We start from the raw sequence: 27,308 nt of genomic DNA on the forward strand, positions 1-27,308 counted from the left end.
TTTAGAAGAAGTCAGAATGAAAATGTAAAACTACAGAGATGGCAAATAAATTAGTTTTTCTCAGATTTTTAAGAGAAGGTTGAATAGATGAAACACAGTTGGTATTATGACAATGAAATGATTCTTTATGATATCGTAATAGTAGGTAGATGTATGATACTATGCATTTGTCAAAACCCAAAGAATTTTATAGCATAAAGAGGAATCTTAAGGTATATAAATGTTTCAACTTTAGGAGGTTGGGACAACCCAGATGAAAAAAAATCTAATTGTATTACAAATGTATGAAAAAAGTCTCACTGAACACATAAGAAAAATAAGATGCTAACCCAAATGATGTTAGAAATGAGTGGATTCTGCATGAATAAAGGCAAAAGGAACTTTACAAAAGCACTGTACTCTAAATGACAAAATTGTTTCCCACAAGTATACAAGTTTATCAATTCTGAAATCACTCTACTTGTACTCCAGGGCTGAATGGATGGTCAATGGCAGGAGAAACCAGTCTGAAAAGGCTTCCAATCATGTGACCTTCCATTGAAGTTGGTGGTTACAGATAAGTGGGAAGGTTAGAACGATCCTTATGGTTATGGAGTGGAGTAGGAAACAGTATGAACTCAAATTTGGTTTAACATAGATAATAGCTGGTTACTGTACAAATATTTATAGATATGTATATATACACATGGTAGTACACAACATATTTCTTTGCTCTGTTCACTGAGAGAACCTAGATGCAATGATAACAAAGTGAAAAAAAGTATACTGAGATACCATATCTTGGTTTCTAATACCATTTTCCAATAAAAGGAATCATGATTCCCTGGAAAAATAGCCAGTTCTACAAGTGGGTCAAGAAATATGCAAGATGAGCCTGCAAGGTCTTATAATGCCAGGAAGCTGAAAAGTAGTTAAAACACAAACCATAACAATAGAGTATGGATGAAGGATCCCATAAAGGAGTTCCCCTTGGGGAAAGTGGAATAATTTGAATGATAAAGTAGTACTGGATTATGACCAAACTATAAAATAAATTTCCATCACTCCATACTGTTACTTATAAATGAATGAATGAATGAATGAATGAATTATGCGGGTGTGTGAAATCTGTTCGCAATCCTATTGGTCTTGATACACACCACTCCTTACAAAGATGGGAGACAACTTTCCACCTTTTAAGTGTGGGCTGCACATCCTAACTTCCTTTAAAGGGTACAGCATGGAAGGTAGTGAGGGAGAGTAACTTTACTGAATTCTGAGATATAACTACCTCACTAGGTGGTCAATGTTCACACCAATGGGGATAAGTCATGTTGATAACATGTACCCTTAACATAATGTGAATACAATGGTGCTTTACCTCAGTGGTCTTTCTTCCCCAAACCCCAGTCTAATCATGAGAATTATCAATAAACAAATCCCAACTGAGGGACCCTCTACAAATACCTGACCAGTATTCCTCAAAACTGTCAAGGCTATCAAAAACAAGGAAAGTCTGAAAAACTGTCACAGCCAAGAGGAGCCTAAGGAGATATGACGACTAAATGAAATGTGGAATCCTGGCTGGGATCCTGGAACAGAAAAAGGACATTATATAAAAAAAAAACTAAGGAAATATGGATAGTATGGACTTAAATTAACAAATATCAATATTGGGTTATTGTGTGTTAAAAAATACAGTATAGTACATTAAACAGAATAACAAACGTAAAATGTAAGATATTAAATAGTGGAAACTGGGTGTAGGATATACAGGAAGTGCTTCATAATTATTCTATAAATCTAAATCTATTCTAAAATAAAAGGGCTAATTTAAAAATAATAAATTAGGTCAAATTAACCTCCAGATTGAATATTTTTATGTAAGACAACTCAAATACTGCCTATGGTCTTTCCTCAAAAGTTTACTTAAAAAAAAATAGGTACATTTGATAAAATGATAGCAGTTAGAAGGTAAAAAGAACAGAAAGAAAATGAGAGAATTCTGTAAGTATCTAAGACTCTGTTTCTGGGTATGATCTTTTTATGGTTATAATCATGGACCTGGATGCCAATAGGGTATAAGGTAGTAAAGCTGCTAATGAAAGGAAATTGGGAAGGACAAAAACCTTGCATAATACAGGATTCAAAACTATTTTGACAAATTGGGGAGATAAAATGAATGAAATATAGTGAAATTTTAACAGATAAAACTTGTGTACCAAAGATAAAGAAAAAAGCATAAAAACATGAGAAATAATGAGTTAAGAGTAGTATTTGTTTAGAAGAATTTTGTTTGTGTGATTTTAGTAACCTCCTTGAGTTGTGAGAATGATATGGCTACCCAAAAAGATAACTTTATCTCAGGTAAATCTAACTTAAGTTTAAATAGGATGAAAGGAGTGAGTATAGTATCACTGACCTAAAGGTCACAAAATCACACTTAAGATATGAGTAAGTGTTGAGAATTACACATTAAAGAGAATAATGAACATAAAATGTACTTGAAAATAAAGAATCATGACTGTAGGTTTAAAATCATGCCACATCAGGAAGGTTTTCAGTCTACATTAAAAAAGATGACTAGGTATGTTCCATATGATGGTAGTCTCCAGAAGTGATCAATGATGCTTTTTTAGAAAGGAGTTGAAACCAGGTAGGAAATAACTAGTATTATACCTTTTCAATCCAGAGACTATAACTATGCAAACACACAATATGTTAAGTAAACAAAAATTTTCTTTGATATTCAAAACCATCTACTTAACTTATTTTGGTTTAGTTATTAGTTACCTCATTTTAGAATACTAAAACATCAAAGTGGAACCAACATCTTTAATTTAGAGTCCTACCTACTAGCGCTCTTCCAAATAAAAGAGAATTTTCTTGGTTTATATGAAATTCAGCAGGTCTAAATTTAATCAATTTAAAAACTGAATTAAAACAATCAGGATTAAGCAGATTATCCAATGTTCAAATACCACATCTAAACCTCAAAGGAAGCTGGGCACAGTGGTGCAAGCCTGTAATCCCAGCAGCTCAGGAGGCTGAGGCAGGAGGATGGAGTTCAAAGCCAGCCTCAGCAAGAGCAAGACGATAAACAACTCAGTGAGACCTTGTCTCCAAATAAATACAAAATAGGGCTGGGGGATGTGGCTCAGTATGTGAGTTCCTGAGTTCAATCCCTGGTACCAAAAAAAATAAATAATGAAAATAAAAAGGTGAAAGGTTTCACTAGTAACAAATTATAAGCATAGTCTTTATGGGCAGACTCATTAGTCTCTGAACCCAGGGGTATAACCACTGAGTCACATCCCAGCCTTTTTTATGATTTTTATTTTGAGACAGGGTCTCACTAAATTGCTTAGGGCCTTGCTGTTTTTGAGACTCACTTTGAACTCATGATTCTCCTGCTCTGGTCTCCCTAATCACAGGGATTATAGGATGTGCCACCGTGTTTGTCTTGCTCTTAACTTCTAATTTAGAATCTAGTTTTAGGCTAGAGTTAAGCTAAATCAAGGGGCTAGATACAGAATATAAGAGCTATAAGTTACCCCATCCTTGTATCACCAAATCTGAAAACATAAATAAATTAGTATGTAGATACAAAAAGTTAATTCCTTCAATTTTTTTCCCAGAAAGAAATAAAAATACACTTCTGGTTTATGTGATTATTCACAAAAGAAACATTCTAAATAACAGAGGACCAAGTAAAGATTATGGTTGCAAAGTCTCTCAAATAACACTCTCTGGTTGTTTTATGAGCTCTGTTAGAATCTGGCTATCTATAATCCACCTGCTTTGCAGAAACTCCTCCTGGCTCTACAGTCCAAATTATGTCATATGAAGATCAAGAAAAAAAGCATCAAAGAGACAAGAAGAGACATTTGTTAACAGATATGATGTTAGGTACATTCAAAACAAAGAAAGCAAATAATTTTTTTAAAGTTTTAATCTAATAAGGTAAAAGTTCCTTTTTCCTGTTTTAGTAATAACATGTGAATTTGGCAAAATGTTATTTATAAACTGACAATGGAAAAAATTATTTAGGTTAGGTACAATTTTATTTTATTAGGCTAGGTGTGTCAGGGTGAAGAGTGAAGAAGAGTGAAGCTGAGAATCTGACTTTAATTCCTGGCTCCACATCTCATCAATATAATGTGATGCTAAAAACACAACTAATCTTTTTGAGCCTCTATTATCTCATAAAACACAGAAAAGGGACAATAAAGATCCTAACTTTATCACAGGATTATCGTGAAGGTTAAATTAAACCATGCACATAAAAGCACTTTCCAAACTGTTAGGGACTAGACAATGTAGTTCAACATACTATTAATACATAACACCCCATCATTTCCAATAGCTGACATGATTAGAAAACGAAATTTAATGCTAGAAATAAAACATACTGGTGTTAATCTCTGAGGGATAAAATCTAAAATGTCAATGGCATCCCCCCCGCCAACTAACAACAACAACAAAACAAAAACCCAACTAAGATTCTTAATATCATCATCATTGTTATTTTAAATAATCAGTATTGATTTTTCATTTCTCCAAAGTCTTAAAAACACTGGAGCAAATCTGTGAATATTTATGAAGGAAGGAAATGCTAACAATGCTAAAGTTCTAGTGAGAACCAAGAAACGGGTAACACTACTAGAACTATTGGGAAAGCACTGAGAAAATGGTAGAAAGGGAAGATGAGAAAGAACAATTTGCCTGAAGAAAAGTTTGAACATGGGCTGGGTTATTTTTTGGTAAATATCCAAGTACCAGAAGAGTTCAAAAGCAGTTAGCTTAAGACTCCCTTCTCATAGCCTTCATAACTTTCAGTCACATCATAAAATTATGTAGAGTTTGCAATCAATCAACAAGAAAAACAGCAAAAATAAATGGTAGAAGCAGACAGTGTTAAATACATGTTTATTTCATTGGATGTGTTAATTTCTTCTTATATATTTCTCCAATTACCCTGAGAAAGGTTAGGGTGAAATCTGGGCACATTTTTCTAAATCTCAAGAAAAGTATCAAGATGACAACTATGCTTTGTCTTCATGATATATACAATTTGATTATATACGTATGTACATGTGAGTGTGTGTGTATATTTTAAGATAATTTAGCCATCTACTTCCAATAGGACGCCTAACAGTTTGAGCTTAGCTAGAATCCAACAACAACACACGATAAAATAAGAGTAATAAATTGTGAATGAATACTAATCTTAGAGACATAAGACTTGAGAATTCCAGCACTGTTTTTTTACGATATTTTGAGGAAAATCATTTTTAACTACCCGATTTCTGCTTTCTCCATCTGTCAAATAAGTTATCATATGCCACCTGTCAGGATGTTACAGAGGGAACAACCCCTCTGTTGAAACGACACTGAGAAAAAAATTGCAATATGTCTGTTATTTTAAGATTCTATAATCCTATCAATGCATCATCCCCCAAATAAAATAAAGGTGAAAGGCCTAAAGTACCTCAGATGAAATTTAATTAATGGACCTTTTTGGGGATATCTTCAGATGAATTATATCCAACCAACTTTACTTATTTTCTCTAATCTATAATTCTTTTTTTCTCTCTCTCTAGAAAATTTACCTTTATCCTTATCCAATGGTTCCTGGGAAAGAATAGTGCACAGTACCGGGTTTTTCCACACCCCAGTCTCTTGAGCTAGAGTAGCTAAAAAATGCAATTCACAGCTGCCATTCTCCATCAGCTTTTCATGAGCTACCTATAAATATTAAATAAACATCCAAAGAATTACAACAGATTTTCTTTTTAAAGCAAACTTATCAGGTTTTAAATATAATACTAAACTTTTGGAAAATAAGACTAGTATCTTAAAAATTTCATGTCACATTGCAAAGTTCTAAATTCTGTTACTTCTGACATTTAAAGATAAATTACAAAGATAAGAAACAGATCAACTGTGTATCTTAAATAAATATATTTATGGAAAGAAGCCCACATAATTTTTTTTTTCAAAATCTAAACCAAAAGTAAAGTTTATTCTCAAGGAAACTATCAGAATATCAGCATTAAAGACATTACATATTTTATATCCTGTTTTCCCTAAAAACTCTTATACTACTAATAGAAAGATCTGCACCATGGTGTAAGTCACAACATATACACACCATAAAAGGAACTTATAGAAATAACTAAATCCATGATTTTTCATTTGTTTATTACACAGCCTTGGCAATTTTACATTAAAGATGATACTGAACCTTGCTTACTAGTTGTTTCCAAGTGTTCATGCACTCAGCATATCCTTCAATCCACCAAAGACCAATTGTTTTTATTCATTCAGAAAATGTTTATTGAGACATTCTATGAGCAAAGTATTGGTGAAGAGAGCAAATAGCTCCTGCCTTTATGGGGCTTACCCTCTGGTGGGATAAAGAAGTATTTGAATAATTAAAACACAGGGAAAATAAAATAAATGCTATTAAGCAAGTTTTTAAAGTGTCATGGAAACTCCTAAAACTACATGTTATATTCAAACAAAAACATGATTCCTCAAAATCTTCTCATTTTAACAAAGTTCAAATACTTTATAAGGAATTTTCTTTGAGCAATAGTTGAAGGTACAGGGTTTTAAAAACATTTATTTCCTGGGACTGGGGTGTAGATGGTGGTAGAGAACTTGCCTAACATGTGAGGCCTCATATTTGATCCCCAGCATATGTCTGTCTGTCTGTCTGTCTGTCTCTCTCTCTCTCTCTCTCACACACACACACACACGCGTGATTTCCTTCTTAATAATCTATATGAAAAAGTATCAACTAGTACTTTTGTTTTAAAAGTTTATCTTAATTTGGCAAAAAAAATTAGTAGCATGAATTTTTTTTTTTTTAATTAACTTGGTAGTAGGATACATCTGAATGTCAAATGAGGAAAAGTTACGAAATAATTATTTACCTGAAAATAAACACCTGGGAAGGAGGGAACTAAGACACAAGTTACTAATATGCCCTAGTAGAAATTGCATAATCAAAAATTTAGCTGCAGTATGACAAAAAGACAAGATAATATCATTTCAACAAAGTTACTAAGCATTCTACCTCCAAGAAGCTTGCATTGGATGTATATTTTGACTTTTAATATTAAAATAGAAAAGTTTATTTTCATAGCTTATTTCACATGCTTCCAAAATATAAGGCTAATCCTTTTAAATAGACTTCTTACAAAAAAATGAGGGAGGGAGGGAAACTGTACCTTTTGAAACCAGCTAGCAAGAAAATACTTTTTAATTGAGCAATTAATCAAAATTCACTTGAAAATAGTATAGTCAGCACAATCTAGTACTTGAAATAAAATTTAATGCTCTTAAAAATACTATTAAAAACTATGTTAAATTGTGTAGTACTATACATAAGTAGTAATGGCACTGAGAAATAAAGCATGTGTTTTCACATATAAAAGGAAAAGCATGGACTTTGAATGAAGAACCTTGATTCAAGTAACTATGATATTAGCTGTATAAATATGGAGCAGATAAAACATTTTAGAGTATGAGCCTCAGTTTCTTCACCTTTAAAATGGGGAAAATATACCTATTCCCACAAAGTTTCCATAAGAATTAAATTAGACATATTAAATTCCTAAAAACACAGTGCACTTTTCTGGCAAATAGTCAAACTGTTCTAAAGCCAAATCAGGGCAATTTATTTTGTTTTCCTTTACTGCTTTGATAAAGTCCTAATTATCTGATTTTAAAGATTTGTGCAATATTCAACCAGTCTATCTAAATGGATATATTCACTTGGCAAACATTTTTTGAGCATGATTTTAAAGATTTGTGCAATATTCAACCAGTCTATCTAAATGGATATATTCACTTGGCAAACATTTTTTGAGCATGTATTGTATGCAAGACACCACTGTTAATAAAAGCAGCAACTGATATCAGTCATTACCTAGATGTTTTATAGTTTAGTCAAATAATTTTTTAAGAATAAGGAAAACTAAAAAAAAAAAATAATAATAAGGAAAACTGACATACAATATACTCATATTAAATCTCATAGGTAAATATTCTCACCTGTACCAGTGTTTGAAATTGTTCCCACTGTTTATCTGATAACTCAACAGGTAGACACAATAAAAGTTCAACACAGCTTCTAAAAAACAAAAAGTTGGTAAGATACAAATAATTATTAATTAATAATTATCAAAATTCAAAGTGAAATAATACCACTAATTCTAATATTATTGGTGGACTCCCTATAGATAATCTATTTAAAATTGAATTATAAGATCTGATAAAGTTTTTAATTAAAAAAAAAAAAAAAAAGCTAAATACAGTTTTTTATTTACTCAAAGGTCTACTCACAATGCCAAGCGTTCCAGAACCAATGCTACATTTTCACATTCAGAGGTAAGATAAGGTCGGGCGTTAACAAAACTTTGGATAGCCACTGTGTATACCTCCAGTAAAGGTAAGGGGTCTTCTGAAGTTTTCCATTTCTCTGCATATTCAAGGAGTGTCTATTTTAGAAAAAACAAACAAACAAAATATTTAAAATGTACATCAAAATACACACTGACTCCTCAACTATTTTCCTTTCCTCCCTGAGAAATTTTTAAAAATAACATTCTTAGTTTATAAAAATGAATAGTTTATACTAAATATTAAAAGAAATAAAGAAATAATATAAAAGAAATAATTTAATATTAAATTAAAATAAAATAAAAAATATTAAAATAAATAAATAAATAAATTTCTAGCAGTTCTCTGTAGGAGAGAAGATTAGTGTTAATTCCAGCAATAGCTTCATTTCATCAACACTAGTTTTAAACAGTGCAAGCATTATCATCTACTTTCTTTCCTAGTCAAAATGTCACCTTTCACCCCAGAATTGCTAAGATTTAACTTATTTTAAAAACAAGTCACCTGGGCAAGCAACATTTGACCAGACATGCAGTGAAGAATTTAAAAGAACATTTGTTTTCTACTTTTTGTACAGGGAGTAGAAGATCCAATACCTAAAAACAATTCAACCATGTATGGTCAAAGAAGACATTTACTTTTTTGGTCCATTAAAAAAAAAAAAAAAGTACACAACAACAAATTTTCACTTGTTTTTGGCAGTACTGGGGATTTAACAGGAGCCCTCCTCTACTTCTGATCAATATCCCTAGTCCTCCCCTGCCCCCACAGGTTCTCAAAGTTGCCCAGGCTGGCCTTGAATTTGCAACCTCCAGTCTCAGCCTCCTGAGTAGCTGAGATTATAGGCATGTGCCACTGCAGCTGCCTAACATAACTTTTTAAATGATAAAACCTATCAAAAAGTAATCTAAAGACCTCACATATAAAGCCAATATTAAAGAATGATTATAAGGTCAAATGATTTTTGTAATAGTGATGGATTTTTAAACTAAAAAACATTCATCTCCCAATAAAGTAAATATTTCAAATTCTACTTAATTTGTGTGCTTTTAAAAATTTTTGTTAGCTGTTGATAGACCTTTATTTTATTCATTTATTTATATGTGGTGTTAAGAATCGAACCCAGTGTCTCACACGTGAGGCAAGCGCTCTACCACTGAGCCACAATCCCAGCCCTCAAATTCTACTCAATTTGGATCATCAATTGATTTATTCTGCAATACTGGGATAAAATACAGAGGTGTTCTATCACCACACATCTTTATTTTGAGACAGGATCTCACTAAGTTGCTGGGGCTGGCCTCGAACTTATGATCCTCCTGCCTTAGCCTCCTCTGTTGCTGGGACTATGGGTGTCCAAACTATAATCACTTTTTGAAAATGTTGTCTTACCGAACAAAGAGAAGAAATTAGTAGCAGAAGGTACACAGAAATATACATATTAAGACACTATAGCTATTAAAATCATGAGTTTCTAAAAACTATATAATAGGTTCTCCAGTTATGTTAAATGAAATAGGACTCAGATGAAATTTTTAAAAAACAATATAAGATTGCTATAATTGGTCCTCTTCATATTTCAGGGCTTAAAACACATTTAATCACACATAAGGAAATTCAGGTATCCTTTCCTTTAAAAAATGTGGTGGTCAGCGGGCAGGGCAAGATATCCTGAAGGGCTTTTATCCAGAAGGTTTGTATCCTCCAGCATACAGACGTAGCTATTAAAATAAAAAGCATGAAAGAAACAAAAAAGGTGGAAAATACATTCTATGATCCAACCACTTAAAAAAAGACAATACCTTGTGTTCTCTACTAATATCCAAATAGCAGTAGAAAATAATCAAACAGAGTAAGGAAGAAAGGAATAGATACATCTAGTCAATAAAAGGGCAACACAGTAACAGCTCACTTTCTCAGAAGAGACCTTGATCTTCTCTCCTTTTCTTTCACCCTAACAAGTGAGGGCAAATATGGATAATTAGAGAAAAGACAGAAAAACTATAGCCATAGTATGGGATGTAGAGATGGATAGAACAGGAGACATTCAATTAGGTCCAAAACCAATTCCAACAGCAAAAATTTCAGGTAAGTTGAAGTGAATAAGGAAAAAACAAAAACAAATCATTCACAGTTGTGCCTGGAAAACATTCTGCTTTCAGAGCTATATTTTCAACCTTACCTCATAGTTCCACTAAATTCAAATCCTTCATCATACAGAATAGACTTTTTTTAAAAAAATTTTATTTGTTTTAATTAGTTACACATGACAGTAGAATGCATTTATGCACATTAATATATCATACTTAGATGGGACATAATTTCTCATTTTTCTGAGTGTACATGTTGCAGAATCACATTGGTCATGTAGACATAAATATACATATATATATATAGTAATATATATAGTAATAATGTCTGTTTCATTCTACTATCTTTCCTATCCCCACATCCCTTCCTCCCCCCATCACTTCCCTCTACCTAATCAAAGGTAACGCTATTTTTCCCTAGTGCCCCCCTGCCTTATTGTGAATTAGCATCCGCATATTAGAGAAAACATTCTGCCTTTGGTTTTGTAGGATTGGCTTATTTCGCTTAGCATAATATTCTCCAACTCCAATTTACTGGCATAGGCCATAATTTCACTCTTCTTTAAAGCTGAGTTATATTTCATTGAGTCTACATAACACATTTTTCTTTATCCATTCATGTACTAAGGGACACCTAGGTTGGTTCCATAGTCTAGCTATTGTGAATTGAGCTGCTATAAACATTAGTGTGGCTGTGTCACTATAGTATGCTGATTTTAAGTTCTTCGGGTATAAACCAAGGAATGAGATAGCTGGGTCAAATGGTGGTTCCATTCCAGTTTTCTGAGGAATCTCCATACTGCTTTCCATAGTGCTTGCACCAATCTGCAGTCCCACCGGCAATGTATGTATGTACAGAATAGAGGACACAGAGACAAACCCACATAAATATGGTTATCTCATACTAGACAAGGGTGTCAAAAACATTCACCAGAGAAAAGATAGTCTATTCAACAAATGATGCTGACAAAACTGGAAAACCATATGTAGCAAATGAAATTAAACCTCTATCTCTCACCCTGCACAAAAGTCAACTCAAAGTGAATCAAAGACTTAGGCACTAAAACAGAGACCCTGCGCCTAATAGGAAAAAAAAAAAAAAATAGGCCCCAAATCTGCACCATGTCAGCCTAGGATCTGACTTCCTTAACAAGACTCCTAAGTGCAAGAAGTAAAATCAAGAATCAATAAATGGGATGGATTAAAATTAAAAAGCTTCTTCTCAGCAAAGGAAACAATAACGTGAGGAGAGAGCCTACAGATTAGGAGAAAATCTTTACCACATGCACCCCTGAAAAAGCATTAATCTCTAGGACATATAAAGAACTCAAAAAACTGAACACCAAAAAAAACCACCAAAACAAAACAAAAAACCCAAATAACCCAATCAGTAAATGGGCTAAGGAACTAAAGCACTTCACAGAAGAAGAAATACAATTGACCAACAGATATATGAAAAAGTGTTTAACATCTCTAGCAATCAGAGAGATTCTTTATGGGGACAAAAAGAACCAGAGGTAAGTTCCCTAGCTTCACCCAAATTTGAAATACCCAGAAATCTGAAGGTAAAACCCTTCATAAACTTAAAAAAAAAAATCTTTTGTTTTTAATTTTACATGGCAGTAGAATGTATTTTGACATATCAAGAATACATGAAGTATAACTTCCTATGTTTGTGGTTGTACATGATGTAGAGTTACACTGGTCATGTATTCACATATGAACATAGGAAAGTCATGTCCAATTCATTCTACTGTCTTTCCTATTCCCATCTCACCTCTGTTACCCACACTCCCCCCTGTAAAATCCACTGAACCTCCACCCCCATCTCCAGATGTGAGTCAGCATTTGCATATCAGAGAGAACATCAGGCCTTTGGTTTATTGGGATTGGTTTATTTCACTTAGCATGATATTCTCTAGTTCCATCCATTTACTGGAAAATTCCATAATTTTATTCTTTATGGCTGAATAATATTCCACTGTGTATATATACCACATTTTTTTTTAATCCATTCATCTGTTGAAGGGTACCTAGGTTAGTCCCATAGTTTAGCTATTGTGAATTAAACTGCTATAAACATTGCAGTGGCTACACCACTACAGTATGCCAATTTTAAGTCCTCAGTATATAAACTGAGGACTGGGATAACTGGGTCAAATGGTGGTTCCATTCCAAGTTTTTGTTTGTTTCTTTTTTCTTTTTTTTTTTTTGAGGAATCTCCTCACTGCTTTCCAGAGTGGTTGCACCAATTTGCAGTTCCACCAGCATTGTACAAATGTACCCTTTCCCCCCACATTCTCACCAACATTTATTGTTATTTTTATTCTTTATTTTTGCCATTCTGACTGGAGATGAAATCTCAATGTAGTTTTAATTTGTATTTCTCTAATTGCTAGAGATATTGAACATTTTTTTCATGTTTGCTGACCCTTTGTCTTTCTTTTTCTGTGAAGTATCTGTTCAGTTCTGTTGCCCATTTATTGATTGGTGTTTTATTTTTGGTGTTCAGTTTTTTGAGTTCTTTATGTATCTTGCAGATTAACACTCTGAGGTGCAGGTGGCAAAGAAGGCTTTCTCTTCATGTTCTTAATTGCTTCCTTTGATGTCAAGAAGCTTTTTAGCTTGATATTATCCCGTTTTTTGATTCCTGATTTTACTTCTTGACTTTAGGGGTCTTGTTGAGGAATTTAATTCCTAAGCTGACACGAGATTGGGCCTACTTTTTCTTCTAGTAGGCACAGGGTCTCTGGTCTAACGTCTAGGTCTCTGATCCACTTTGACTTTTGTGCAGGGTGAGAGGGGTCTAATTTCATTTTGTTACATATGGATTTCCAGTTTTCCCAGCACCATTTGTTAAAGAGGCTATCTTTTCTCCAATGTATGTTTACGGTGTCTTTATCTGAGATAACTATATTTACGTTGGTAGTATAATATAATTTAAGGTCTGATATTGTGATGCCTCTTACTTCATTTACATTTCTCACCATGGATTGCTCTAGCTATTCTGGGCCTCTTTATTTTTCCAAATAAATTTCAGGCTGCCTTTTCTATTTCTATAAAGAACATGATCAGAATCTTAATAAGAATTGGATTAATACTGTATAGCACTTTTGGTAATATGGTCATTTGACAATATTAATTTTGCCTATCCAAGAACATGGGAGCTCTTTCCATCTTCTAAAGTCGTTTTCAAATTCTTTTAGTGTTCTGTAGTTTTCAATGGAGAGGTCTTTCATCTCTTTTGTTAGATTAATTCCCCAATTTTTTTTTTGAGGCTATTGTGAATGGGATAGTTTTCCTAATTTCTCTTTCAAGATGATTCATCACTGATGAATAGAAATGCAATTGATTTATGGGTTTTGGGATGCTTAGAAAAAAGTTGAAATTCTCTTGCAAATGTTGATTGGCATGTGTAATAGTTTTTTGAGTCTTCTAAACATAGAATCATGTCATTGACAAATAGTGATAGTTTGAGTTCTTTTCCTATTCATATTCTTTTAATTTCTTTCTTAGTTTATTTCCAATATTTATATTTATATATACACCTATATATTTTAATTTCAATTCTAAGTTGTTATATATGTCAGAATGCATTACAATTCATACTACACATATAGAGCACATTTTTCTTCTAATTGCTCTTGCTAAAGTTTCAAGGACTATGTTGAATAGAAGTGGTGAAAGAGGGCATCCCTGTCTTGTTTCAGTTTTTAGAGAGTATGATTTCAATTTTTCTCCATTTAGAATGATTTTGGCCTTGGGCTTAGCATATATAGCTTTTACAATTTTGAGGTATACCTACCATTCTTAGTTTTTCTAGTGTTTTGAACATGAAGGGATACTATATTTTATCAAATGTGTGGGTTTTTTTTTTCATCTTTGAGATAATCATGTGCTTCTTAAGTCTGCTGACGTGACGAATTACATTTCTTAATTTCCCTATGTTGAACCAACTTTGCACCCCTGGGATAAATCCCACTTGATTGTAGTGCACTATCTTTTAAATATGTTTTTGTACATGATTTGCCAGTATTTTATTGAGAATTTCTGTATCTATGTTCATCAGGGATATTGGTCTGCAGTTTTCTTTCCTTAATATGTCCTTGTCTGGTTTTGGTTATCAGGGTGATAGTAGCTTCATAGGAGTATGGAAGGGTTCTCTCCTTTTCTATTTCATGGAATAATTTGAGAAGTATTGGTGTTACTTCTTCTTTGAAGGTCTTATAGAACTTGGCTGAGAATCTGTCTGGTCCTGGGCTTCTCTTTGTTGGTAGGCTTTTGACGGCATCTTCAATTTCATTGCTGGAAACTTATCTGTTTAAATTTTCTATGTCCTCCTAATTCAATTTGGGTAGGTCATATGTCTCTAGAAATTTGTGATGTCTTCAAGATTTTACTAGAGTATACATTTTCAAAATAGTTTCTGATTATCACCTGTATTTCAGTTGTGTCCATCGTGATCTTTATAAACTTTTAATGAAGGGTAGGAATCTAGATCCTAGAGGAGTAAAAAAAAAAACATCAGTGTTTCTGTATAGGGGGTACTCTCGAAGTATTCTTTAAGGAGATAAGAGGCTCCTAAAATGCAATTTTGAGTGAATGACACTATAGAAAATATGGAAAATTATTTGAGGCTGCCTACCCTATTCCCAAGATGATTTAGGCTTCATTATGAAAAGAGAAATTAAAGACTCATACCTGATTAGTCATAACAGTATTTTACACATGCCAATCCACATTCACATTTGCAAGAGAATTCCAACTTTTTTTGAGAATCCCTCAAATAAAGAGTAATATATTTCTTACACATCTGAAATGGTTATACTTTCCAATCTTTCTGACCAATTATTTCACTCAAATGACAGTGACAGCAAGTCATGGACTGCTAGAAGATGGAAACTTGTATTAGCACAATTAGTTCCTGGTTAAAATCAACATGAACCAGAAAACACTACATAAGAAAATATAGAATTCAATGGTGCAACCATTCCACGTTAGGGGCTGTTAAATTCATTATCAGTCTTTCAGGCTTGTGCCATAAACATAAAGGTATGGCATTAAAAAACCAAAAAACCTTGGTTTTAATCTTCAGAGCTCCTAAAACCCTTGAAATCTGAGTCATAAAGAGTGTTTTAGTGGGGAGCAGTGGCACACGTCTGTAATCTCAGTGCCTCAGGAGGCTGAAGCAGGAGGATCATGAGTTCAAAGCCAGATTCAGCAATGGTGAGGTGCTAAGCAACTCAGTGAGACCTTGACTCTAAATAAAAGACAAAACAGGGTTGGGGATGTGGCTCAGTGGTTGAGTGCCCCTGAGTTCAATATTCTATACCCAACCCAAAGGTGTCTTTTACATATTAATGAGATAGCTTTTGGCTCAGGAGCACCCAGATTGCTTCAGATGGGAACTGGTCACCAACATGACATGATTAGAAGCTTGGGACTATCAGGGAAGGGGCCTGGAACGAATTCAATCTCTAATGAACTATGATTGAATCAACAATGCCTATGTAATGAAGACAACATAAACCCCCAAAACAATAGGTTCAGGGAGCTTCTTAGCTGGCAATCACATCCATGTGCCAGAAGGGTAGCATACCCTAATTCCAGAGGCACAAAGGCTTTTGTACTTGGGACCTTCAGATCTTGCCCTTATACCTCTGGCTCTCTGCATCTGTATTCTTTATAATAAATTACAATAGTAAGTATGGCATTTTTCTGAGTTCTGTGAGTCATTCTAGCAAACTATCAAAACTTAAGAGGAGGTAGTAGGAACTCCAAACTTTGTAGCCACATCTGATAGAGATGCAAGTAACCTTAGGCCCTGATTCTTTCAATTAGAATCTGATACAAGGGTGGCCCCTGAAAGAAGTGAGCAAGGCCTAAGCCTATTGGGGGGGAGTGGGGGGTTAATGCTAACACCAGGAAGTTAGTGTGGGAACTGAACTGAATTGTAAGACAATAATTTTGGTGTTGCAAAGTTAGAAATAGTGCAAGACTCTATAGTTGATGTTAAGAGTAAAAACAACAACAAAACAAAACAACCCACCCCCCCAAAAAACTTGTTGATAGGACTTATTAAAAATATCAGAATTAGGCTGGGGCTATGGCAGAGCACTTGCCTTGCATGTGTTAGGCACTGGGTTCGATACTTAGCACAACAGAAAAACAAACAAATAAAATAAAGGCATTCTGTCCATCCACAACTACCAAAAAAAAAAAAAAAAAAAAAATTCAGAGTTAGATACAGTGATGCATTCCTTTAGTCCCAGATACTAAGGAGGCTGAGACAATATGATTGTACAACCCAAGAATTCAAGGTCTGTCTGGGCAACATAATGAGAATTCATCTCAAAAATAAAATAATATATATTTTTTTTAATTTAAAAAACTATGAATTGTGCAGCTAGGGGTGTAGCTCGGTGGTAGAGTATATACTTAGCATGTATAAGGCCTTGGGTTCAAGCCCCAGCAGCAATAAATAATTAAGAATCTGAATTAAATTAGGAAAGTAGTTAAGTAATGGAATACAAAAACCAGAAAATACTTTTAAAATTATCTTCTTTTACCTCATTTTATAGATAAAGGAAGAGAGAGAAACAGATACTGGTGAGACAGAGAGCATTTAAGTGGGTATTTGTAGGTCATGTAGAAACAATGCATACACGAGGATGACAGAAGAAAAGGATGCTGAGAGACAGTGTGAAAAAGAAAACTGATGATGCACTCATACTTACTAGATGTAGAACAAATTACCAATTTAGGTTAAAAAGTGAATATCCATAATCAGTTTAAAGCTTTGAGAGTTGACATTCATGTAAGTAAGTAGATTGACAGTAGAGCTTCCCTTGTTTTCAAGCCACTAAGATCAGTAGAACCACTGTGAAATAGTACCAAAACACACAAATGGTTAAGAAATTGTGCTTTCTTCAATTAAAAAAAAAAAAAAAAGTTACTAATTTGTGTCTACTCTATTGTCTTAACCTGTACATGACTTTCAGGCAAGAATCCAAGAATGATTAGATTCATTTCAGAGTCAGTAGAGATTTAAAAATCATATAATTAGCTGGGGGTGTGGCACACACCTGTAATGCCAGTGACTCAGGAGGCTAAGGCAGGAAGATTGTTGTGTTTGAGCCAGCCTCACCAATTTAGCAAGGCCCTAAGCAATTTAGTGAGACCCTGTCTCAAAATTTTAAAAAGGTGGGAGGGGGTGCTGGGGATATGGCTCAGCAGTTAAGCATCCTGGGTTCAATCCCTAACTACTATGACTACTGCTGCTGCTGCTGCTGCTACTACTACTACTAGTACTACTAATGAATAATTTAAAACTTTGACAGTGCAGTCATTAAAGGGTACAGTGACATGCACAATATAAATAGGTAAATAGCGAAGACAGGCAGCCTCATTTGCTGTGCAACATTCTGTCCACTTACCACTATTTGTGGTAATGTAACTGAACTCTATAAATGTATGAAGTTACTTTATAATTACAAAGTGCCTTTCACCCATAATATTTCAATTATTCCTCACAATTTTGTGAGGTAAGCACCATTTTTGAATTTGCTAACTATAGTAGAATCAAAAAACTTGACTGCTTTATTGGTTAGACTTTTGCTTGAAAGGAAGAAAATCCAACTCATAGCAGAAAAATAAAAAAAAAGGTTTCTCACATAAGAAATTATTCCAGGATGGTTAGTTTAGTAGCTTAATAATACCTTCAAGAACCCACCAATCTCTTCAATCTGCTACCATTATATGGTACCTTCACCCTTTCCTCTCTAACACTTTGGGTCTCAAAGAAAGTGTAACAAGATTTTTAACCAAACTCGGCAATAACTAAAGAAAAGACTATCTCTACAGGTGACACTGGTTTTTAGGAATAAGAAAGCCTTTCCCAGAAATCCCAAATCCAATTCCAATCAATAGGTTATCTTCCGATCTCACTGGCCAGTAGTGCATCACACATGTATGTAAAAAAATCACTCAGTCGTGGTCTGGGAGTGTAGCTTGGTGGCAGAAAGTATGCTTACCAATGAGCAAAGGCATGAGTTTGACTCCCAGAAACAAAAGGAAAGAAAATTACTCAGTCATAATGAAATCCCATGACTGAATTTAAAGCAAATCAGAATCTAACTCTACAAGGCTGGATGTTGCCTGGGGCCTGCTTCTCCAAAGTGCACAGCCATGTGAAGGAAAGAAAATATGAGAATAAAATCAGAATTCTATTAAGTGAAGGAGGAATCAAAGCCCCACACCTATTATACAAGCAAAAGGGAGGTTTAAAGATGGTGTTTTATGCCTAGCATAGTGGTTTGTTCAACCTCTTTTCCTTTATTTTCCTCTCATAAGGACATTGACTTTCCCACCTAATTGTTTCCATTCCCAATGATACAAAGACAAATCTGTATATCTGTTTATGGGCAACATCCATTGTATGTCTGAAGTCTTGCTCCCTAAGAGCCAATTTTTACCCATTTGGAAACAAAAATGCACACTTTGAGGTTTTTTTTTATTTAAAGAAAAACTCTGTATTTTGATATAAGTATAGATTCAAAAGAAGTTGGGGGGGGGGGAAGAACAGAGAGCTTCTAGAACTATTTCATTTAGTTTTCCCCACTGATAGCATCTTAAATAACTAACAAAAATCAATACCAGGACAGTGACATTAATACACTTCGTACAACTTATTCAGGTGTCACCAGTTTTACATGTACTTACTTGGGTGTGTCTGTGTTTGTGTGTCTGTGTATAGCTCTATGCAATTTCACCAGATGTGCAGACTCCTTTAACTACCACTACAATCAAGATATAGAACAGTTTTTGACCACAGGGCTCCCTTGTATAATTCTACCCATTCCCTCTCCTTGTTCCTCACCTCTGGCAAATACTAATCTGTTCCTCATCTCTCTCAAAATTTTAACAGTGCCGCGTAAATGGGATCATATAGTGTGTCATTTTTTTCAGCAAAATTCCCTTGAGATCTAAGTTGTTCATGTCAGTAGTTTGTTTCTTTTACTAAATTTCATTTAACCATTTCCTTCCCGGCAGACACTTAGGCTGTTTCCATGTTATTGTGAAAAGGCTAGTATGAGCATTCTTTTACAGATTTTTGAGTTGACATATATTTTCACCTCTCTGAAATCAATGCCCAATAGTGCAACTGCTGGGTTATATAGTAAGTATGTGTCTAGTTTCCAAAGAGACTGACAAACTATTTTCTAGAGTAGCATTTCAGTTTTACATGTCCACCAGCAACATGTGATTCAGTTTTCTCCATATCCTTAAAAGTATTTGGTATTATCACTAATTTTTTTTAAATTTTAACCATCACTGATGGGTATGTGATGGATACAGTGGTTTTATTTTGTATTTCCTTAATATTGATGTTGGGCATCTTTTCATGTTGTTATTTGTCATCTCTCTTTTTCATTGAAGTGCTGGGTTCATATCTTTTGCCCATTTTCTGAGAGGATGAGTAGAATTATAAAAGAATTACATAAGGGAGCCCTGTGGTCATGGAACTGTTCTAATAAAGCATTGAACATGTTTATAGTGCTATACTCATGCTAAAACCTACATCTAGGATTCTCTAGAATATAGGTTTACAAACATTTTGATCTCATTTTTTTCTTTACAGTTGAGTTTGAAGAGTTCTTCATAAATTGTAGATACAAAACCTTGTTTTGACTATGTGATTATCAAATGTTTTCTTCTAATCTGTTGCTTGTCTTTTGCAGAGCAAGAAATTTTAATTGTGAAAAGGTTCAATTTACTTAAATTTTCCTTTTATGAATAATACTTTTGGCGACAAATCTGAAAACTCTTTACCTAACCCTAAGTTCTGAAGATTTTCTGTCCTCCCGCCCCCCCAATACTCAAAGTTTTATAGTTTTAGAGGTACTGGGGATCAAACACAGGGTGGTGTTGTCTATATTAACCATGTACCGTACCACTGAGTTACTTCCCAAGTCCAGTTTTATATTTAATTTGGACTATAAACATGTCCAAAAAATTTATTTTTTGGGGGGGAACTAGAACACTTTTGGCTCTTAAGTTAACTTCTCATTATTTATATGAGCAAAAATTAAAACATATTGTCTCTGGGGGTGAAGATAGCATGGATTAACTTTCAGTAGCTTCCTTTAGTTCCCCTAAGGATTATGAGGAAAGAAAACAAAAGAGAAGACCACAGAGGTATTTTATTTAATGATCATGAGGATTAAATTACATTATTGTCCTATATAAAGTAAGACTAATAAAGCATTGGATATGTTTATAGTTTTGTACTCATGCTACAACTACATCTAGAATTCTCGAGAATATATATAGGTTTACAAATGTTTTGATCTCATGACTACTCTTTACTGAGGATCTCACAGAGCTTTTGTTTATGTCATTTATAACTACTAAGACCTCATTTTTTTCATATTTTAGTTTTCAGTGAACACAACATCTTTATTTTATTTTTATGTGGTGCTTGGGATCGAACCCAGCACCCGGCGCATGCCAGGCGAGCGCGCTATCGCTTGAGCCACATCCCCAGCCCTATTTATAACTATTGATACTCACCATATTCAAAATAAAAATGAATACTTCATACAAATGGATATAATAAACTCATCATGTTAACACATACAAAAAAGTATTTTTAATTAAAAAATGTGTTTCCTGCCTGATGTGGTGGTGCACATCCGTAAATCAATCCCAGTGGCTCAGGAGGCTGAGGCAGAAGCATTTTAAGTTCAAAGCCAGCCTCAGCAACTTAGCAAGACCCTATCTCAAAATAAAAAATAAAAAGGGCTAGGGATGTGTGGCTCAGTGGTTAAGCAACCATGAGTTCAATCCTTGGTATCAAAAAATAAAATAAAAGTGTTTCCTAAAAAAAAAAAAAAAAAAAGAGTGGAGAATGGCATTGCTTTACATTTGTTAAATCTCTTAAATGTCTAACAATAAAAATGAGTGGGGTTTTTGTGCTTAATCTTTTGCAACACTACACATCATATAACTTTTGTAAAACTCATCTGTACACAATTAAAAGAAGGGAAATAAAGTTTTATAGTTTTAACCTTATGAACCCTGAGAATTTGATGGATATGTAAGTTATAAAATTTTATTTAAAGTTTTACATAAAAATGGTATAGTGGACATACATTTTATACCACGCTCTCCCCAAACCTCTCTAAAACTATGGTAATTATTAAAGTAGCATAAACCCACAAGACATAAGAAAACAGGAATGGAGTAAAGAGATACAATATTTCAAAAATTAGAAAGCAAGAGCTAGGAGTACTGTAGTAGTTCAGTGGTAGAGTACATGCTTAGTATGTGCAAAGCCCTGGGTTCACAATTCCCATCAACACCCTGACCCCTCACCAAAAAAAAAAAAAAAAAGGTCTGGAAAGCAAATGTAAAATTGGCACTCCAAGAAAAGTGATTTCTATATAGGCTTTAGGTTTCAAAACAAAACTAAACTAACTCTGAAGAATCACCAAAGAGCTCAGGTTTTAGGAGTAGGTGCCTCTGGAAATGGGGGTGAAGGTGATGCTAAAAATGAGAATATTGGTTTCAAGTATGTTTAAGCAGTTACGTCCAGGTTTGTACTCTTCATAGCTCAGAGATCTAAACTAGGCACCTACTACTACTCTACACCCCAAGCACAGGAGTTTTTAAAGAGGTGTTGTGGGCACAGTTGAGGGGACTATCTTTTATTTTCCAGGCATTAAGTCAACTTTACATATGAACCACAGAGCCATCTCCCTTTTAAACTCCTGTTCTTGAACTCATTGCAAAAATATGATTAGTCCTCAGGTGGGAGCTCAAGCTCAGAGAGAAAAGACCTAGATTCTGACACCAGGCCTTGACTACCAGATAGATCCCATTATGGTGAAGAGCACAACAAACTCCACATATGGTCTTGGAGCTTTCAATCGGTTCTTTAATAATATACCTTCAGTAGTGGACATCTAAAGACCACTAGACATTTGAGGAAAGCTTCTGGCACGTGAAAGAGATCCAAACAAATGGGAAAAATGCAACTTGGAGTGACTATAGACTGACAAAATTGCAAGAAACTATCAATATCCTCAGAGAGATGAGAGAGCAGATTACACCCAGAGAGCATATTACACATCATAAAGGAATATTTATAGGAAAAAAAAACTAGGGAAAATTAAAAACATAATAATAATGAAAATTCCAATTAAGAGAGTTGGAAGGTAAACTGAGGAAATTTCCTAAGAAAGTACAGTAAAAGTGATAGGAAAAAAGGAAAAAGATTTGGAGAATACTAGAACTTCCATAATTAATGACAGGAGTTTCAAGATGTCAAAACAGAGGGGAAGAATTAAAGAATTAATTCACAATGTTCAAGTTAGACCATAAGGACATCAATTTTAAGAATGACAATACCCACTGTGTGTTCATCAATTACTCAAAGTAGAACTGTGCCAAAACATTTTTTCAGAAAATGTCAGAGTTCAAGGACAAAGAAAATTATCAAAGTAAGTTTGTTAGGGAGTTAATGGCACCTTCCCAATGGCAAAAGGAAAATAAAGCACTGAATTAAAAACTGAAAAGAAATTATTTCTATCTAACAATTATAAGTACCAAGACAGAAAAGTCATTTTCAGACATTCAAGTTGCAACAATTTAACTTTCTAAGAATATCCCCCATTCTCCAGGATGCTACTGAAGGAGAAATTTCATCAAAACGAGGGAATAAGCCAGGAAAGTTATGAAAATGATATCCAGAAAATTAACATGAAAGAGAAGTAAGGAAGTAAGATACTCCTCCCCCGCTAGTAGTAGCTGTGCAATGGGTCCGAAGAATTACTACAGCATATGCGATGGCTTTAGGAGAAATTTCTGTAAGATGAAACTGATCATCAAAAAATTAAGCTAAGAAAAAAAGGAAAGTCTAAAGAAACTTACATTTATACATTCTTTACAAATACAAAAATTTATAAAAACTGACCACAAACTAGGAGGCCACGTAGTCACAAGAAATAACAATTATTTCACAGTCTCTGAATGCAATGCAATAAAGCTAGACACTATTAACAAAAGAATATCCCTACAAAGAAAACCACAAACTTGAAAATTTTATAAAGTACTTGTAAGTCATAGATTTAAGAAATTATAAATCAGAGAATACACAGACCCAAACTATAGTAAAACACAACATATCAATATGTGTAGGGTGCAGCTAAAGCAAGTATGATAGGGAATTTTATAGATGCAAATTTATGCATCTATAAGTTTATACTATCATTCCTGCTATTGCTTTAAACACACACACAAATCTGTTTCAACACAATGAACCAAACATGAATTTCTGTCAGCATTTTTTTCAAAATGTCTGAACATGAAGCACATGGTTAAACATGCAATGTTTTGGTTAAGATTGAAATTTTAAGCCAGGTGGAGGGTGCATGCCTGTAATCTCAGCAGTTCAGGAGACTGAGATTAAGGAGAATCAAGAGTTCAAAGCCAGCCTCAGCAACTGCGAGGCACTAAGCAACTCAATGAGACCCCGTCTCTAAATGAAATACAAAATAGGGCTGGGGATGTGGCTCAGCAGTCAAGTGCCCCTGACAGGTTCAATCCCTGGTATCAAATAAATAAATAAATAAAAGATTGAGATTTTAAGCAGAGTAGTGCCATTTAGGACATAAATCTCTGGCTGCCTGAATGTTCTCTCCGATTTAACTCCTCAAATTTATATAGTGAATTTTAAATCAATGAAAAAAATACCGATCAATATATATTAAACATTGCTTAAAAGAGCAATAGTTCATATCATTTTACTTCTTCAGGAAAAATTAACAAGTAAGAATTACCTATTATAAAGATATTTACAATATTCTTAAAATAGAAAAACCTGAAAACCCCTTTAACTCTAGCACAAAACCAAACTGAAGATGGAAAAACATTAGTCTTCAAAGTTAGAAATAAATTTGTAATCACATCTCTTCTTTCAAAGTCTCTCAGTGACTGGTCACTGATTTCTTAACTTGGTGCACAAACACATAGCAAACTGTGTAACTGTGTTGTCTTTCTGTCTCCCAGAGATAAATCCGCATGACATTTTACAAAAATGGATAAAATCAAACAAAGAATTAGCCAACAAAGATGAAAGTAAAGCAAAGAAAAAAAAAATGACAATGCTGGAAGTGAAAGTGGAAAGTGATCGTGACAGAATGAAGATGTCCCAGAGGTAATATCTTCACATTAAAGCAATTTCATAAAATTGGAAATCCAAATTATAAAATGTTGGGCATTAATATAAACTTAGAAAAGAATATGATAATTTTGATAACAATGGAAGAAATTCTTGCTCTGTATTTTAAATTACATGAGAAGGCAACACCACTGAAACTACTCTTCATAAATTCTTTATGAGATAGTATGCTTTAATTTTCAATTTTTCTATATTTTAAATAATTTTAGGGCTGGAGGTATAGCTCAGTGCAAAGTGCTTGCCTAGCGTGTGTCAGGTTCTGGGTTTCATCCCCAGAACTACACAAAAAAGAATAACCAAATAATTTTAAATATTAAGCAATGTGTTATTTTACAATTTTTGTGTATTTTCAGTGCATAATTTACTGTTTTTCCTCATTTCTCTGTACATTTATACCAGTGGTAAGAAAGTTTTAATAGTTTGATAAAATGTTAAGTCATAATAAAATCATAAAATTTCCAATTGATAAAATTAAGATCACTTTGTAGTTTCAGCTCTCAAGGTCATTTTTACAGTACCTCAGAGTATACCTAGCAAGAGTGCCAGTATTTTCATCTTTAATCCATCCAAAAAACAGTTCTGTAGGTGTTACAAGGTGGAGGAAGGGGGCCCTATTTTTATTTATTCTTTGGACAGATCATACCCAAATCCTTTTATCTTAAACTTCTCCCACTGAATTGAACACTATGTTGTCATACACCAACTTCCTAATCTGTTCTGTATTCTCATACATTTTTCTATTCCTATAATTGCTGACATATTATTAGGTTCTAAAATGTGGTAAGGCAAATCCCCCTTTTCACAAAATTCTCTTGCATAGCTTTTTAAAATTACATTAAGGGGCTGGGGATGTGGCTCAAGTGGTAGCGCGCTCGCCTGGCATGCGTGCGGCCCGGGTTCGATCCTCAGCACCACATACAAACAAAGATGTTGTGCCCGCCAATAACTAAAAAATAAATATTAAACTTCTCTCTCTCTCCTCTCTCTCTCTCTCTCTCTCTCTCTCTCTCTCTCTCTCTCTCACTCTCTTTAAAAATAAAATAAAATTAAATTAAAGTATTCACATAATGTTAAATAATAGTAGGAATAACAGGTAACCAAGTTTATATTTGGTTTTCAATAAAGATTTCATTGCTTTGTTATTTAACATTACTTTCTATTAGTTTCCTTTATAACTTTTTCAGTCTTTTTGGAGTGTAAACAACTTTAATCTTTAAGAATAAATTTAAACCAATTTTATGAAATAGCTAATTTTATTCCTTCAATACTTATCATTTATTATACTTTTCCCTGTTTGTGCTACCAAGTTTATTTTTGTTTTCCACGCTTGTTAGAAGTTCTGAATGTTTATTCTGATGATAAATACTGTGTTTCTCAAGATACAAGTAAGTTTTCCACTCTGAATTTCCCAGGATCTAAGTGTCCCTACTAATCCCTCATACCTTCTCCATCTTTGGCAGCAGGCCAGGAGTGGTGCTTCATACCTGTAATCTCAGCTATTTGCAAGGCTAAAGCAAGAAGATCACAAATTCAAGGACACCCTCAAACCCTGTCTGAAAATAAAAAAATAAAAAAGACTGGGGATGTAGCTCAGTGGTAAAGCACACCTGGATTCAATCCCCAGTACCAAAAAACATAAGAAACTGGAAACAAAGTAACTGCTCATAAAAAATTAATAAGTAAACTCTAATATAGCTACTCTATGGAATATTACAGAGGCAACTGGAGTCAAATGAGCCATTATTTAATAAAACATTAAATACAATAAAGTGCATCATTCCATTTTTAAAAAACATAACTGGCAAAGACATCTCCTGCATATGTGTATATATGTGTGTGCAGAGCCACAGGAACTTAAAAAGAAAATTACAGAAAGACACAAACCTAAGTTAATAAGAGTGGAATCCTAGAAGGGTTAGGGAGTTTGGAGTAGTATCCATAATAAAAGTATGTAAAACGATCTTTTTGTGCAAAAATTAAATAATGCATACAGAAATGCAGGAAAGCACAGTTATCAAATAATGGTGGAATTCTAAGTGACTTACCACAAAAAAGCTATTTTCACTGCATTGGGGAGGGAACATAACCATAAAAACCACATCTGGATTTATACTTACTTTTTAAAAACCAAAGAATTGTTGCACTGGATCCAGACTACTAAGATACCAATTTTATTGGACCTCCTCATATATATAGCAAAAGTTTCAAGGAGAAACTGCAGTTCATCCTGTGACAAATTATACTCTCGAACCATAAAAACAACTATGCTGCAAACATTTTCACCCAGTCTCTTGTCTGCCTTTTAATTGTACCATAAAGGTAATGAATGTATTTACAGTAAAATGTTAGTGTACTTTTCTGACCTACAAATTGGCAAAAAATTATAAATCTTTTTTAAAAAATGACCTGTGCTGTAGAATACTTATCAATATGGACTTCTAGAAATTAATCCAAACATTTCATATGGGCATACCCTGTAAACCAAAATTCTGGTTCCAGGGTACAATCCTAACCAAACATTGTCACCTTTATGCAAAAATACTGATATACTATAATCCCTTTTATCTACAGAGAAAACATTTGAA

At 33.9% G+C, this 27,308-nt stretch overlaps 1 protein-coding gene across 1 annotated transcript in view; it reads right to left on the reverse strand.

The window, feature by feature from the left end:
* Positions 1 to 27,308, reverse strand: part of Znf292 (zinc finger protein 292) — a 79,625-nt gene that overhangs the window by 28,504 nt on the left and 23,813 nt on the right. Inside the window, exons 2-4 of the mRNA XM_076858441.1 lie at positions 8,335 to 8,489; positions 8,044 to 8,122; positions 5,592 to 5,727 (exon numbers count right to left, since the gene is read on the reverse strand). Of these exons, the coding sequence (XP_076714556.1) occupies positions 5,592 to 5,727; positions 8,044 to 8,122; positions 8,335 to 8,489 (370 nt within the window). The remainder of the gene's footprint in view (positions 1 to 5,591; positions 5,728 to 8,043; positions 8,123 to 8,334; positions 8,490 to 27,308) is intronic.

This window comes from Callospermophilus lateralis, chromosome 6, assembly GCF_048772815.1.
Source record: "Callospermophilus lateralis isolate mCalLat2 chromosome 6, mCalLat2.hap1, whole genome shotgun sequence".
Classification (NCBI taxonomy): Eukaryota; Metazoa; Chordata; class Mammalia; order Rodentia; family Sciuridae; genus Callospermophilus; species Callospermophilus lateralis.